The sequence below is a fragment of the Apodemus sylvaticus genome, chromosome 8 (assembly GCF_947179515.1).
Source record: "Apodemus sylvaticus chromosome 8, mApoSyl1.1, whole genome shotgun sequence".
In the NCBI taxonomy this organism is placed as follows: domain Eukaryota; kingdom Metazoa; phylum Chordata; class Mammalia; order Rodentia; family Muridae; genus Apodemus; species Apodemus sylvaticus.
The window spans coordinates 75945437-75961342 of NC_067479.1; the positions used below are offsets into that span (position 1 = coordinate 75945437).

Genomic DNA, 15906 nt, shown 5'->3' on the forward strand with positions numbered 1-15906 from the left:
TGAGAATAGGAGGCGTAACAGTGACCCTTAAGATAAATTTCCCAATCCAGTTTTATCTTTTGAATGTTTATGTACTAGTGATTCTTCACTCACACTTAAAGGTTTTCTTTGTAAATATTTCTCCAAGCCTTTTCCAGGAATACAATCATGTTTATCCAACATATTTTGTACTGGTTGAGTGGTAATTATGGCCCCATTTTCATGAGGACATCTCTTCCCCAAAGATTAATAGGTAAATGATCTAAAATAAAGGGTTGAAACCATCCTTCATGGCCTTCCTCATCCTTCTACTTTAACACCTTGCTGCTCCTAAGTGGAGCAGTGGCTGTTCCTACACCCTGTAAAGTAGAGTGGGATACATCTAGAGGCCAACTCTTTGGCCAAAAGGCTTTTGAAATTACAGTAGTATCTGCTCCAGTATCCAATAATCCCTTCATAGACTTTCCATCAATTCATAGAGTAAATGTAGGGAGTGTATCTAAGGATGATACCCAAAAGGCACCTGCTCCTGTGGAGCCAAACCCTTGATTCCCCCTAGAAGTCTTGAATACAGCATTATTAGTGTGGAATTTTGGTAGGAGGACTAACTGAGCAATTCTATCTCCTTGAGGAATAACCACAACCCCTCTTTCTATAGACACCATAATTTTAATTTCTCCAGTATAACCAGCATCAATTACCCCGGGAAGGATCCTTATTCCTTTGATTAAGGCACTACTGCGTCCTAAAAGAAGGCCCATGCTTCCAGATGGTAGAGGTCCGTAGACTCCAGTGCCTAGGGCCTGAGGACCCATTTGAGGCATCAATACTGCTCTGGTGGATGAGCAGAGGTCCAATCCTGCACTTCCTGGGGTACCTCTGACAAGGTCTTGGACATGAAAGGGTTGGCTTGAGGAACAAGCCGAATTGGTATCGGGGTTATGGCAGGGGTATTCATGACTCTGTATACTCTGGTTTGAGGACACCGGAGCAGGCCCACTTCCTTGTTTCCCGGAGGATAGAGAGGCCGGCCTTTTGCATCTTCTTTAGATCTGCACTCATTACTCCAATGGTGTCCTTTGCGACAGCGAGGACATAATTCAGGACCTGAAGTCCCTCTATTTTTAGGACATTCTCTTTTAAAAATGTCCCAGTAATCCACATCCAAAACAAGTTTTACTTCCATTAGAACCTTTTTGCATGGCAGTTGCCATAACCTGCCCCATGACATAATTACCATCAATTTCTTTGCAAATTCTAATATAATCATTCAAACGTTTTGTTCTATGTGGTCTGATAGCTTCTTTACAATATTTGTTTGCATTTTTAAAGGCCAATTGTTTTACTATAGGCATTGCTGTATCTGCATCTCCAAACAATTTTCCAGCAAGTTGTAACAATCTATCCACAAACTCTTGAAAAGGTTCAGAAGGCCCTTGAATTACCTTAGACAATTGATCCCCAGCTGCTTTATTAGGTAAAGCTTTCCAAGCCCTAATGGCAGCAGATGAAATTTGAGCATATACAGCAGGATCATATTGAATCTGATTATGAAGCTCAGCATAGGGTCCAGTCCCTGTTAACATCTCCACATTTCTCTGAGGGAATCCTGCATTTGCGTTTATTCTGGCTAACTGAACACATTGCTCCTGAATGCTCCTCTCCAAAGTAAATAATCTCCCCCACTCAGGACTGCTCGGCATAATTGTTGCCAATTCCCAGGAGTCAAATTACAAGTAGCATATGATTCAAAAATGGCTGAGGTAAAAGGGGCTAAAGGTCCATAGGAAGAAACAGTTTCCTTTAGGCTCTTCAACTCTTTAAAACTCAAAGGCACATGATGTCTTATCACCTGTCCTGGATTAGCAGGATCAGGAAACTTAATCACAGGATATGCTGCTTTTGTATTAGAAATAGGTTCAGAAAAACTACTCCCCCTTTTGGTGTTGGTTCTTCATAACACCAATCAAGGGCTGGATAAGGTTCATATGCTGGAGGAGCAGAAGCCCCCTTTTCTTTAAAGAAAGGATTTTTACTAGGTGGTCGGGAAGAAGATACTCTTTGCTCTTTACATTTCTTTAATTTTAATTTCAATTCTTTTTTCTAAAATCTCCTCCTCCTCCTCAGATAATTCTGTCTCACTCTCTGATTTGGATGCCTTCAAAGACTCCTTTGAGGCATCATCTTGTGCTACTCTGAATGTTCTTTTAATCTCGAACATCTGATCCTTAACCTTAGCATCGGTATTCAAGAGAGCATCCCTGACTAGTCTCCATAGGGCGAAGGCAGTCACAGGAACGCTTCCTGGCCCCTCTTTCTGAAATGTCCTTTGCAAATCTGTTTTAACTTGGAATATTGCTTCTACCACTGTTTTTTCTACAACAAAGCTTGTGAAAAAGTGGCAACAGGCCTATACCAGCCACAGCTGTTTTTAACGTTTATCATTCTTAAAATCATAAAGTTTGTCTGCAAGTTCTTATGTTTGAATGCATGACAGTACAACTTATAATACCTCATTAAAAAGACATTGTTTTAAATCTTATCCCTTATAAGTCTAATTTCTAGGATAAGAATTACATAAAATATTTTGCCAATTTAGAAATATCTTAGAAGCCTGTTTTTCCTGGGTTTGGTCATGCCATGTGTTGTTGTTTAATATAACTCCAACCCCGAGTTACAAGTTTTAAAATAACTTTTTGTTACCAATGTAATAATTTTTAATCATGCCCAATAACTTATAGGCCAATACTCTATAGTCAAGACATGCAAAACATACTTATACCTTTAAGACCAATCAGAAACAAAAATGAAGCAACTACATGAATCTTATAAATTTAAACCAAACTTTTTTTTCTAGCTGCAATTTCAAGAGAAAAAGCACTCCAATAGGAGAAATAACCATCAGCCTACTTGCCCTAGAACTTGAGAAGCTGCTGGCCCTTTTAAAAGCAGCTTTTCTCTAGCTGTGCTTGACTCCTAGCTAAATGCAGGGCATCTTAAATCAGCCTCTGCTGTGTAAACTGAAACTGGATCAAGAGATGGACCTCCAGTAGATAAAGTTTTTACCATTTTTTCTTTTCAACATGAAACATAGGACAATCATTCAAACAATGAAACAAGGACAGACACATACAAATTGGTGCACCAAAGACAATACATAGAGAGGAAAGAGCACTTGTAACCAGTACTAATAGTATCTCCAGTAGAGTCCATAGAGGAAACAGGACATCTGTTTTGATGTTTTTAATCCATTTTCCTTCTCTCTTTCTCTCTCTTCCATGTGTCTAAAATCTGTTTTTTGTCTTTTACTCTTTTTATTTTATTTTGTTTTATTTTATGCCCCATTCCTCTTGCCTGATGCAGTTTTAGACTGCTGACAATTTGCCTAATAAAATTCACCATCCCAATTTGCTGTCACACCCTAGCTGTTTTAACCTTGAACCCAATACCTGTTACCTAAGCAGAACCACCAGTTGATCCACCAATTTTAAGGTGGAACTTGTTATCCCCATGGTGCCATCCTGTACTCACTTTTACTTTGTTTCTTGAAACATATATTCCCCAATACATTCCTCTTCCTTTCGCCGGCTTGGAACAAACCTGTCAGGTGCTCCTCTCTTTCCCAATCTCGGTGGGACTTCCATTTGAGAAGTACCGAGTACTCCTGCCACAGTACCGAGTATCAGGTGTAGGCCTGGGAGATCAACAAAAAACACAGACACGGGTCATTCTGCAAGGAGAATGTCAAAGCTTTACTGAGAGATCAGCAATATATATACTAGAGGCCAGGGAAGGGAACAGGAAAAAAACAATTATAATCACAGGTCAGGCACCTGGGAAGTCCGTACCACACCAGGCAGGAAGGCAGGAATCAAGCTAAGCCACGGGATGTTTTGCTCTCGAGAAACCTGTGCAAACAGCTTAGCTGGGGGCTTGAGACAAGCTCTCTGGTTCCCAACAACAAGGCATGAAGCTCAGTATTGGTTCCTGGGCAATTCACACTGTATTTGATCATCAAATATGCTAACAGTCTGTTCCAGTAATATTCAGGAGGATTTTTTCTCTGATTTTTCTTCCAGACAAGATCACCCTGGTTAAAAATCCTCATGACAATATCTAGAATGACATAATGGAAAAGGTGGCCTAAACTGTTATTGACAAGAAGGGTATATGACATGAAGTATTTTTACTTGTATACATATGCATGCACTCACGCACGCATACACATGTGCTCACTAGTGCATACACCCCTCCACACATGTATGCACACTTATTTTTTTGAAAACATGGACTTACATAAAAGTCATCCTCTAGCTCAAAATCCCTCTTGCAGAATGCCGAGTTTGTAGGAAGCTCTATGCCCCTGAAGTCTGGGACCAAACCCCTCTGCCAAGGAAACTTTCCTCATCACTGTCAGAAGGAAGTAATGGTTATCTGTGGTGCCTATAGCTGTCAAAGTGCATGTTGACCTCCAGACTCTCTCCGTATCACAACTACCAGTTGCTCTTCTCACCCCTCACCCTATCCTAAACTTCTCCAGCTCCTGAGCTTCCCATCACGTTCTCTATAGCCCTGAACTCTGGCCATGTGCTCTATTTTACCCCCTCTTTCTGGGTTATCTCTTTCTCCTCTTGTCTCATCTGCTCCCCATGGCTCAGTCCAGTCTTCTGCCCATGTTCATTCTACTGCTAGCTCTGCTCTGTTCACTCCCAGGTACCTCTGGCTGTTCTCTCCCTCCTGTCTACAATAAGAACCTTCCCCTCGCCCATACCTTGGAGTGGCCATGTCCTCAGTCTATACATCTGATGCTGAGATGCTCAGTTTTTATGCCCGGTGCCATAAGAAGCATGTAGCTTGTGGAGGGTGATAATGACCATCTGCTCTACGACAACAGAACTCCTCCAGCCTCTTTCTATTACTATCCAATAAATAAGCATTTAGGATCTTCCCCTCTCCCCTTCAATCCTCCATTCCCCGCCATCCAATGAGGAGGCAGATCTTTGTACTGGCCTGTGATTCTATAATTTGAAAAATCTTTTCTTTTATTTACACAAAGTAAATAATGCTTATTTTATTTTAATCTTGCACTTTCTTGGCTTACATAGGTGTAAGTGCTTAAATGACTGGAACATGAAAGCCACCCTTGTGCCACATCACCCCACTGCCTCAGCATCCTCATTCCTCCTAGGGATGCTGATTTTATTTGTATGTCATGTAAAAAACAATTGTCAATTTCTTCCTTGAAGAGCTTGTTCTTCCAGGCCTGGGAATGTAGTTGGTAGAGCACTTGCTTGCCTCACATGCACGAAGTCCTGGCTTACACTCCAAGCACCACATAAAATGGGCTGTGGTATGCATGGTTGTTATCCTCGAGCTCAGAGGTGGGGGCGGGACCAGTCTAAGTGCAAGATCAGAGCAGTTACAGAGAGCAGGCTTCTACTGTGAACAACCTTCAGCCCTAAGGTGAGACAGGGCATTGTTTTCTAAGTCCTAAATGCTGTCATTGCTTCACATCAGGTACAGGCTAAGAGAGTCATCTCACACACTTGGTGTCCTCCTTGTTTATAAGGGATCACTTCCCAGCTGGAAAAGAGGGACCCTTTGATCTGTAAACCTTATAAGCACCATAAGAAACACTTTGTTTACAGGTCATGATGGGGCTCCCTACACTCAGGGTAACCTGGCCTCCCTAAGCCATTTCATTGTGTATTTTCTCCAGAAAATGTTTATGGTTTTGGTTTATCTTTAGCTCTGCTCTGTTCTATCTTGAATACTCCATGCCAGGCACAGAAGATGATGGAAAGGGACCAGAAGTGGCAGGGCTCACCCTGGAGGTCTCCTCTCTGGCCAGGCATCTTGTCTGTCTTCCCCAAACCTCCTAGAACGATTCTGGGAGATACTCGAAAGAAAGACAACTGTACCCTACTCTTTAGCTCCCAAACAATTGAGACAATGGACTCTGTCTTAGGGTTACTATTACTGTGACCAAACACCATGTCAAAAACAAGTTGGGGAAGAAAGGGTTTATTTGGCTTACACTTTCATATCATTGTTTCTCCTTAAAGGAACTCATGACAGACTGAGCTTATTTCTAACAGCTCAGAAAGGGAAAGCAATAGTATCTATAATGTATGCTGGCCTAGCAGTTCCTGTGGATCTACCTGGAGGAAAGAAAAACAGGGAGGAATCACAATGGAGTCAGTAGTTAGTGTTAAGTGGGAAGTGGAAAAGAGAAAAGCATCCGGAGAGAAATGGTAGAGGCAAGAATAAAGAAAAGAAAGAGTGAAGATAGATTGAGTGGTAAAGATACACCCTCAGATACCATACACCAGTCTCCATCCCTCAGGAAGTTGAGTGACCAAGGCCCTATATACCAGGAAAGGAGAACAGGAAGGGAAGAGAAAGGAAGGGAAGGGAAGGGAAGGGAAGGGAAGGGAAGGGAAGGGAAGGGAAGGGAAGGGAAGAAGTATGTTGGGTAAAGGGAAGGAAAAATGAGAACAATATTTAAAAAGAAAAAGAAAACGGAAAAAAGATAGGAAAGCTAGAAAAGACAGAAACCAAATGCCAGACTAGGGCTGGGCATATGCCAGACTGATTGACTGATAAGAAAAGGCACCAATGATAGGAAGGGGAGAAAGCAGAAATCCAAGCTTCCAGCTTCTCCATCACCTCGCTGATCTGAGCTCTTTGCACTTCTCTCCCTCAAGCAGGGACCCCTTACAGCTGACTGGTCCAGGAAGGTCAGACATGTTCAAGGTAGGTCCTAAACATATTTACCTGCCCAATGTTTAGGGGTATTAACCTCTTCTTTCTTTGTTTAAACTAATCAATCAAAAATTAGGGGAGTATATTAGTCATGGTTCTCTAGAGGAACAATTTCTCTCTCTCTCTCTCTCTCTCTCTCTCTCTCTCTCTCTCACACACACACACACACACATATCAGCTTTTAATAAATAGTAACAACAGCTAAATCACATCCAAGAGATTGTTAAGGCCTAGGTAACTGCTGTCTAGCCTGCCAGCCAGTTAATGCTGTTATTACTGTTACAAGGAAACTTTCTCATATGTTCTTATGACTGTTACTAGGAAACTTTCTCATGCCTGAGTTGATTGCATATTCTGTTCAGTCCTGTGCTTTGGTGTTCTTGGAAACCAATCACAATAGAGGTCAGTTAGAAATACTTTGTGTAAATAGACACAATAAATTTGGACTCAAAACCTCGATGAGAACTGACATCCTACTTGGCAGAAAGAGACATGTACATGGGGAACTGATAGACAGGTTGGCAAGGTGGGACATGGATGCTAGGCAAGGCAAGTCACTCTGCCATGATTGAATGCCCAGCCAATGGGAACAGGATATGTGTATAACAAAGATACCTTCCTAAGGAAGTCCCCTATGACTAAATCCCGATTGGTGGAATAATTTGGCATACATGTTTGTGGATTTCAGGCTTAAAACCTCTGTAGGATTCTGGCTGGGGGGTCACAATCAACTTCTGAGTCTGGTTTGCAGCCCTGATCAATAAGTCCGGGGCCAAATGCTCAATAAATTATCCCTATCTTGCTGAGATTGGTGTTTGTGTGGTTTGTGAAACTGTAAGCTAATCACAATTAAATGTTTTCCTTAAAACAAGTTGCTATGGCCATGGTATGTCCTCACAGCAATAAAGTCCTAAGACATGGAGAGACTAGCTTACTGTTTTAGAGGCTTAGGTCCATTTTCATCATGATTGTAAGCATGGCGGCATGGAAGCATGCATGGTCATGGAGAAGGAGCTGAGAGTTCTTCATCTTGATCCCAAGGCAGCAGAAGGAGACTGTGTTCCACTCTGGGCATAGCTTGAGCATAGACCTTGAATCCTGTCTCCAAAGTGACACATTTCCTCCAACAAGGCCACACCTACTCTGACAAAGCCACCTTCTAACAATACCAATACTCATGGGTATTGATGAAACTCAGTCTATGGGAGCCATAACTATTCAAACCGTCTGGGAAGGTCAGCAGTATAATAGATACAATACAACCTGATAAAGTGCTCCCCCTCCCTCACAGCTATTGATTCTAGTCAGTGCAAGACTTTCTTCCATCCCCTGCCATTTATCAGGAAATAAGAGACAGCCTAATTGCTGGAATTCTCCCCTTCTCTAAGACCATGAGAAAGTACCCCTCACTCTGCCATATGGGTGTGAACTCTCTTCCGAGCTCTTGCCATACTGCAAACTGTCCATGGTGTTAATTGTACAGAGCCATACTGGGGTGTCATGCCACATGGTAGGAACTTGACATTGGTCAAGGACAATTCCTGGCTAGGGGCAGGAATCTGATGTTAGGGCATAATAGGGAAGTAGGTTACAGCAGGAATTTTTATCCTAGGGTGGAGAAGCTCAGAGTGAAGGTTAAGTTCTTTGTTCCTCCAGGTCTACGAATTCCTGAATTAAGCAGGTGACCCACCCTGCTGCCTGAGCTATAGAGCCAAGGACTGACCACCAGAAGACTTCTCCAGAACTCAGCCTGGAGTCTGGGGGGAGGGATTTGCTCAAACTGTTAAAAGGTATGACCTCGATTAAAGTTGGGGCCTCGATCAGTAAAGTATACTCCTGGCCTCGTTCTTTTTGCCCCTTCCCCATCTATCCCTCAGCTTCTGTTCCAGCAACCCAGTTCGTAGTAGCTGCAGGCAGCTACAGAATACAACAGTTAATAACTCTTCTCTTCTAATGAATCTCTTACCTAGTGTACCCCAAACTCCCTCTTGAATTCCAAACCAAAAACTTTCAGGCCCTGGGGATCTGAATTCAAGACTTGATGCTTGTATGTTGAGTACTTCACCAAGAAAAAAACAGTCTTCCCAGGTCCTGAAGACAAATGTTCTAATGAATCAGTAAATATTATCTGTTCATGAATGATTAACAGAAGAAAAATTTTGGAGTTTTGGGGTTGGGAGTGGCTAGAGAGATATGTCACTGGTTAGGGCTTAGTTGCTCTTGCAGAGGACATGAGTTTGGTTCCCAAAACCCACTTTAGGTGGCTTACAACCATCAGTAACTCCAGCTTCTGGTGATATAGCTCCTCTGGCCCCCACAGGCATCCTCATACACATGCATCCCCCCACAAAAACACATAAGCATAATAAAAATGTTAAAGCGACTAAGATACATTATTATTATTATGTGTGTCTATATGTGATGTGTATGTGTGAGTGTGGTGTGTACATGGCGTGACATGTTGCACATGGAAGTCAGAGACAATTTTGTGTTATTAGTTTTCTCCTACCTCTGGAGTGGTTTACAGGAGTCTGAGGTTTTGAGGCCTGTGGGCAATACGCCTTACCAGTTAGATTAGTTATTTTTCTGTGACTGAAATAAATGGCCACAGTCAGAAGCAAGTTATAGAAGAAAGAGTCTATTGTGGCTTATGGTTCTAGGGAGAGAGTCCATAAATATGGGGATGCATGGCAGCAGGTAGCTGCAACAGGAAGCTGAAAGATCACATTCAGAAAGCAGAGAGATCAAACTGGAATTTGGATGAGATTATAAACTCTCTAAGACTGCTCCAATGGTGTGCTTCCTCCCACAAAGCTCCACAGTCAAAAGGTTTTATCACCTCCCAAACAGTCTGGGGACTACGTGTTCCAACACATGAACTTACAGGGATATTCTCCTTCAGACCTCTATATCTGCTGCTGAACCATCCTGACCTCTGTCTTAGTCAGCTTGATTATTGAAACACCACAACCAAAAGCAACCTGGGGAGGGAAGGCTTTATGTGGCTTACACTTTCATATATCACTGCTCACCATTGTCAAAGGAAGTCAGGACAGACCTCAAACAGGGCGGGAACCTGGAGGTAGGAACTGATGCAGAGGTCATGGAGGAGTGTTGCTTACTATCTGGATCTTTGTGGTTTGCTCTGCTTGCTTTTTTTTAGAACTCAGGACCACCAGTCCTGGAATGACTCTACCCACAACGGGCTAGGCCCACCCCCGAATAATCACTAATTAGGAAAATGTACTACAGCCTCGTCAGCATGGAGGTATATTGCAAGTGTGCAGCTGCATACATAAAATATACCTTGAGCCTAAGCATAAGATATTCACATCTAGCAAAACTTCATATTACATGTAGCTTCATTGCTCACACCAATATACAGAACAAACTCGATATAACGTGTACGTGTATGGCAATACCAATTTATTCATAGAAGGGAAGATCATTCAGTTTGGATAGGCATAAAGATGATGATATCAGGAAAAATCTTGGATAAATCAAGAGAAGATGCTACCATGGTTTGGCTATCCAGTGTCTTCCCTTGGGCTCCCATGTTGAAGGCTTATTTGCCAGTTGGGTCATGAAGGCTGTAATGACTTTGACAGTGGATTAATCCATTGATGAATTCAGAGATGAGTAGATCTGGAGGCCCACCTGGAGGAGGTAAGTCACTGGAGCCACCATGGTCATATCTGATCCCCATACTCTTCCCCTTCCTTCTCTTTCTACTTTCCAGCCTTGATGAAGTGAGGCTCTTCCAAGCATTATTGTTATTTCCACCATAGTGCTCTGTCTCGCTCTCCCCGAGGACAGCAGAGCCAGACTAAAAACCAACCCAGCAAGAGGAGGCAAGTCCTCCCTAATGCTTTCTCTCATGAAAAAAATGTGAATAAATGTGGGCAAACAAGGGAGGAAAGTTGTTATTTCAGGCAGAGAACCCATAATCACGATTGTAATATCAAGAATCAATGTGATTGCAAAACACTGGCATAAGATTGCAAAGCTGAAGAAACAGTAACTATTGTAATCAGGGGGTAGAGGATGAGGGATGGATGGGGGATGGATGAGGGAGGTGGGGCTGGGGGAGTGAGAGGTAGGTGAACATGAGTGGGTGGAGGAGAGGGGTAGAGGGTAGGTGGTGGAGGGTTAGGGGCAGACAACCGGGGTGGGGTGGGGGAGTGAACAGTGGGGGAGGGTGGTGACATTTGAGAACAACTTACTGCTCTTTCTGAACCATCCAGAACTAGTGAGACTTTTTACAATAGGATGGGCTCAAGAACCTTCATGTCCTCTATGCTGTCGACATATCCATCAGCATTGCAATGGAACTGAATATAGCTGTAGCTCCTTCTCTCTGTATATCTGTTTTTTAAGCTCTCCCACTGGCACCTGAGGACCTTAATGGGAGTCTGAGCCCAAACATACAGGTTTTTGTAGCGATCTTTCCAGTCGCTACCAATGCATATATGTTCAACTTTGTACCACGTCATATAAACAAACAGGTGTGAGGGCTTCGGTTTCAGAGCTTTATCTGTCATGAGGACATCACAGCTGTAGGCACTGAACACTTTGTGCGAACTGAGGTGATGGTGTTCCATAAACTCCCTCCTGGAAGAGCTTTGTGCTGGTAGGCTACACTGCAGGCACAGCAGGAGCAGGAGCATGTTCCAAGTTTTTAGAGAGGACATCATAGCAGGCACCAGGGACATCTAAATGGCCACAAGACAAAGAAAAGAAAATGTTAGCCAGGCAGTGGTGGTGCATGCCTTTAATCCAAGCACTTGGGAAGCAGAGGTAGGTGGATTTCTGAGTTCAAGGCCAGCCTGGTCTACAGAGTGAGTTCCAGGACAGCCAGGGCTACACAGAGAAACCTTGTCTCAAAAAAAACAAAAAACAAAACAAAACAAAAACAAAACAACAACAACAAAAAAAAACAGAAACAAAAAGAAAATGATGAGATGCTGCCCTGTAAGCTGAGCTGTACTTTAAATTTCTATTCTTCATAATTTTGTTTCACAGAGAAGATAACACTCATCAGATACTAAAGTTAATTGCAAATAAAAACTATGTGCAGACTAAGTGAGCTAAAAGTAAAACTGCATAAAGAAGATGGGATTCATTTTGAAGACTGGAAGTCCCTCCTATATGCCCTCTCTTTTACCCTCCCCTCCCCCATTCTCCTGCACTCAGGGGAGAAAGGGAGTAGAGGCAGAGAGTAGGGCTTGGTGGGGACTATGGACAGAATGACCTCTAGGGACCACTCCAGGGAGACAGGTCTATTTCATTGTTTCAGGGATACGGTATATAAGGGCCTTTTTAGGGTACAGGTGGAAAGGGCTAATTGGTCATGGCTTCAAGCAAGCAGGAAGGGCTGTTTGGTTATATGGTACAGCACCTAAATTATCGTGCAGGTAGGAAGCCAGAACAGGGCATGTGTGCTGAGTTATGCAGCCTTTCAGGGAGCTAGGAACAAGGTCACTATTCAGACAAGGGACACTCTCCAAAGACAGGCAGAGACAGGTAAACCGGGCTGAGAAAGGGAATGGGAAACCCCCTGGCCCCCTCCCCGCCCCTGCATTTCACCAAGATCAGAGAACCATCCAGTCATAGGGGACTGCTACTTTAACAGCAAGGTTCCCCAATAGTCTTCTATGCAATGGAAGGAACCTACTGCTCTCTTGCAGGCTCTAACTCCTCAATGCTCAGAAGATCAAATCCAAAAGACTTCTCTTCAAGGAAGACTTTGGGTCCCTGACATTGTAGCCCAGGTTGCACTTCACATTGATTGTACCATGGGGATGCTCCCATCTTGACCTTCTTATAACATTTCTCCCAAATCCAGGAGAGATACAACACCATTTCTAAACTCTCACATCTTTTCTTAGGGACCATATCCTACATTCACTCAAAAAACATCATGGTTTGTTAGAGCTGCCTGTCGAGAAGGAAAGGAAGGTCTGAAATATTGTTTCAATTAACTAAATACCAAGACTAAACAAAACCAGCTTCACAGGAGTGACACTGGATAGAAGATAGAGTCCAGTGTTAGAAAGACTTCTGCTTAAACAGAGTCCACACTCATTTATATCAAGTGTGCCTGGCCCTGTTGAGTCTTTCACCTTATTCAAGTCCTGACTGCATATCAGCCTGATAGACCTTCAAGAGCCAACAAAATTACTTTGATAGATGGAAAAGGGGGAGGTAGGGTGGGAGCCACATCTTTGGGGTTAATACTGTCCTGTTTTCTATGATTTTGGACAATTTTCATCCTTAACACTAAAATATCAGTCAATCTCTTTCCAATGATTTCTGACCTTTCAACCAAGTTTCCTACACACCAGTCCTTCTAACTTACCTAATCAGTGCACAGGTGACTGTTTATGGTCGGCACAGAGGTATGGAGATCTGAAGAGCAGAGTCTAAGTCCTTTTCAGTGCTCCCAAAAAAACTTTGAGGGGAACGTCCACAGCAGTAAAAAGAATGACCTTGTAAAGTGCTATGCTTTGGGCTTGAGGGGGTGGTGGCCTGGAGGACAGGGTCAGGAACATATTTTTATGTGAACCTGTTCTGTATCTCCTCATGTGGAAAACTCAGGTTCACCCTGAGAGTAGCCTTAGGCAAGGACCATCAAAAAAGAATGAAAAGGCACTAAGAAATTTCAAAGTATTGGGGAGAGGTGACTCCAGAGAGGCATGGTCAGTGGTTTTCAAGACACAACCAGAAAGTTGTCCCTAAAACTTTAAGCTTTCAAGGTAAAGTGCATGAATGGCTAGGCCATATTCTGTAAAGAGTTTGGCAAGATGTGAACTACATCGATGTCACCAAGAAGTGAGAGTGCATGGTCAAAAGTGCAATGTGTAGATAAATTGAGGCGATGGGTATGCTTTATGTTAATAAAGCAAGGGGCACTAGGAGTTCAGCTGGTGGAGCTTCTCTCCAGTTTGCCTTGGTGTGAGAATGTCTGCATGCATCCTTTTATATTCAAATTGTTTTTTCAAAGCCTGGTGTGGTATCTTATCTGGTAGAAAATGGAAGCAGGAGGCTCAGTAATTTCAGGCCAGCCTGGGCAATCCTGTCATAAGAAAACAAAACCAATTTGTTGGTTGCTGATTTGTCCTTTTGACAGTGTCCTTTGCCTTACAGAAACTTTGTAATTTTATGAGGTCCCATTTGCTAATTCTTGATCTTAGAGCATAAGTTATTGGTGTTCTGTTCAGGAACTTTCCCCCTGTGCCCAAGTCCTCAAGGGTTTTCCCCAGTTTCTTTTCTATTGGTTTCAGTGTGTCTGGTTTTATGTGGAGGTCCTTGATCCACTTGGAGTTGAGGTTAGTACAAGGAGATAAGAATGGATCAATTCGCATTCTTCTGCACGCTGACCTCCAGTTGAACCAGCACTATTTGTTGAAAAGGCTATCTTTTTTCCGCTGGATATTTTCTGCTCCTTTGTCGAAGATCAAGTGACCATAGGTCATTTCTGATTCTTCAATTCTATTCCATTGGTCCACTTGCCTGTCACTGTGCCAATACCATGCAGTTTTTTTTTTTTTTTTTTTTTTTTTTGGTATAGAATAGAGTTTATTCAGAATAGGGGATGGGAGTTAGTGGTAGAGAGAGAGAGAGAGAGAGAGAGAGAGAGAGAGAGAGAGAGAGAGAGAGAGAGAGAGAGTGTGTGGAGGCGGCCGGCCATGACCACGTGGAGAGGGGGGAGAAGAGCCCCAGGGGCAGAGAGGTGAGAGTAAGTGGGAGAGCGGTGAGCAAAGAGAGACCATGCAGTTTTTAACACTATTGCTCCATAGTATTGCTTCCCCCAGAAGTTCTTTTACTGTTGAGAATAGTTTTAGCTATCCTGGGTTTTTTGTTATTCCAGATGAATTTGAGAATTGCTTTTTCTAACTCTGTGAAGAACTGAGTTGGGATTTTGATGGGGATTTCGTTGAATCTGTAGATTGCTTTTGGCAAAATGGCCATTTTAACTATATTAATCCTGCCAATCCACGAGCATGGAAGATTTTTCCATTTTCTGAGGTCTTTGATTTCCTTCTTCAGAGACCTAAAGTTCTTGTCGTATAGATCTTTCACTTGTTTGGTTACAGTTACACCAAGATACTTTATATTGTTTGTGGCTATTGTGAAGGGTGTCATTTTCCTAACTTCTTTCTCAGCCTGTTTATCCTTTGAGTATAGGAAGGCTACTGATTTGCTGGAGTTGATTTTGTAGCTAGCCACTTTGCTGAAGTTGTTTATCAGCTGTAGGAGTTCTCTGGTGGAGTTTTTTGGGTCACTTAAGTATACTATCATGTCATCTGCAAAGAGTGATAATTTGACTTCTTCCTTTCCAATTTGTATCCCCTTGATCTCCTTATGTTATCTAATAGCTAGAACATCAAGTACTATATTGAAAAGATATGGAGAGAGAGGACAGCCTTGGGAAAAGATTTTCACCAACCCTACATCTGATAGAGGGCTAATATCCAATATATACAAAGAACTCAAGAAGTTAGACCCGGCGGAACCAAATAACCCTATTAAAAATGGGGTGCAGATCTAAATAAAGAATTTTCACCTGAAGAAATTCAGATGGCCGAGAAGCACCTTAAGAAATGCTCAACATCATTAGTCATTAGGGAAATGATATTCAAAACAACCCTGAGATTTCACCTCACACCAGTCAGAATGGCTAAGGTTAAAAACTCAGGAGACAGCAGGTGTTGGCAGGGATGTGGGGAAAGAGGAACACTCCTCCACTGCTGGTGGGGCTGTAAGATGGTACAACCACTGCGGAAATCAGTCTGGAGGTTCCTCAGAAAATTGGACATGAGACTTCCAGAGGACCCTGCTATACCTCTCCTGGGCATATATCCAAAGGATTCACCAACATGCAATAAAGACACATGCTCCATTATGTTCATAGCAGCCTTATTTATAATAGCCAGAAGCTGGAAAGAACCCAGATGTCCCTCAATGGAAGAATGGATACAGAAAATGTGGTATATTTACATAATGGAATACTACTCAGCAATTAAAAACAATGAATTCATGGAATTTTTAGGCAAATGGTTGGATCTGGAAAATATCATAAGTGAGGTAAACAAATCACAAAAGAATACACATGGAATGCAATCTCTGATAAGTGGATATTAATTAGCCCAGAAGCTCTGA

General features: G+C 42.6%; 2 protein-coding genes and 1 pseudogene across 2 annotated transcripts in view; all 3 read right to left on the minus strand.

Annotated features, from left to right (window-relative positions):
* Nucleotides 1-15906, minus strand: part of LOC127691635 (angiogenin-like) — a 232547-nt pseudogene that overhangs the window by 184398 nt on the left and 32243 nt on the right.
* LOC127691633 (angiogenin-like) overlaps nucleotides 1-15906 on the minus strand; it is a 170913-nt gene that overhangs the window by 122764 nt on the left and 32243 nt on the right. The gene's annotated exons all lie outside the window — the stretch shown is intronic.
* LOC127691626 (epididymal secretory protein E3-beta-like) lies at nucleotides 11004-11456 on the minus strand. The gene has a single exon (XM_052191588.1). The coding sequence runs from the start codon at nucleotides 11454-11456 to the stop codon at nucleotides 11004-11006; it is 453 nt and encodes a 150-aa protein (XP_052047548.1).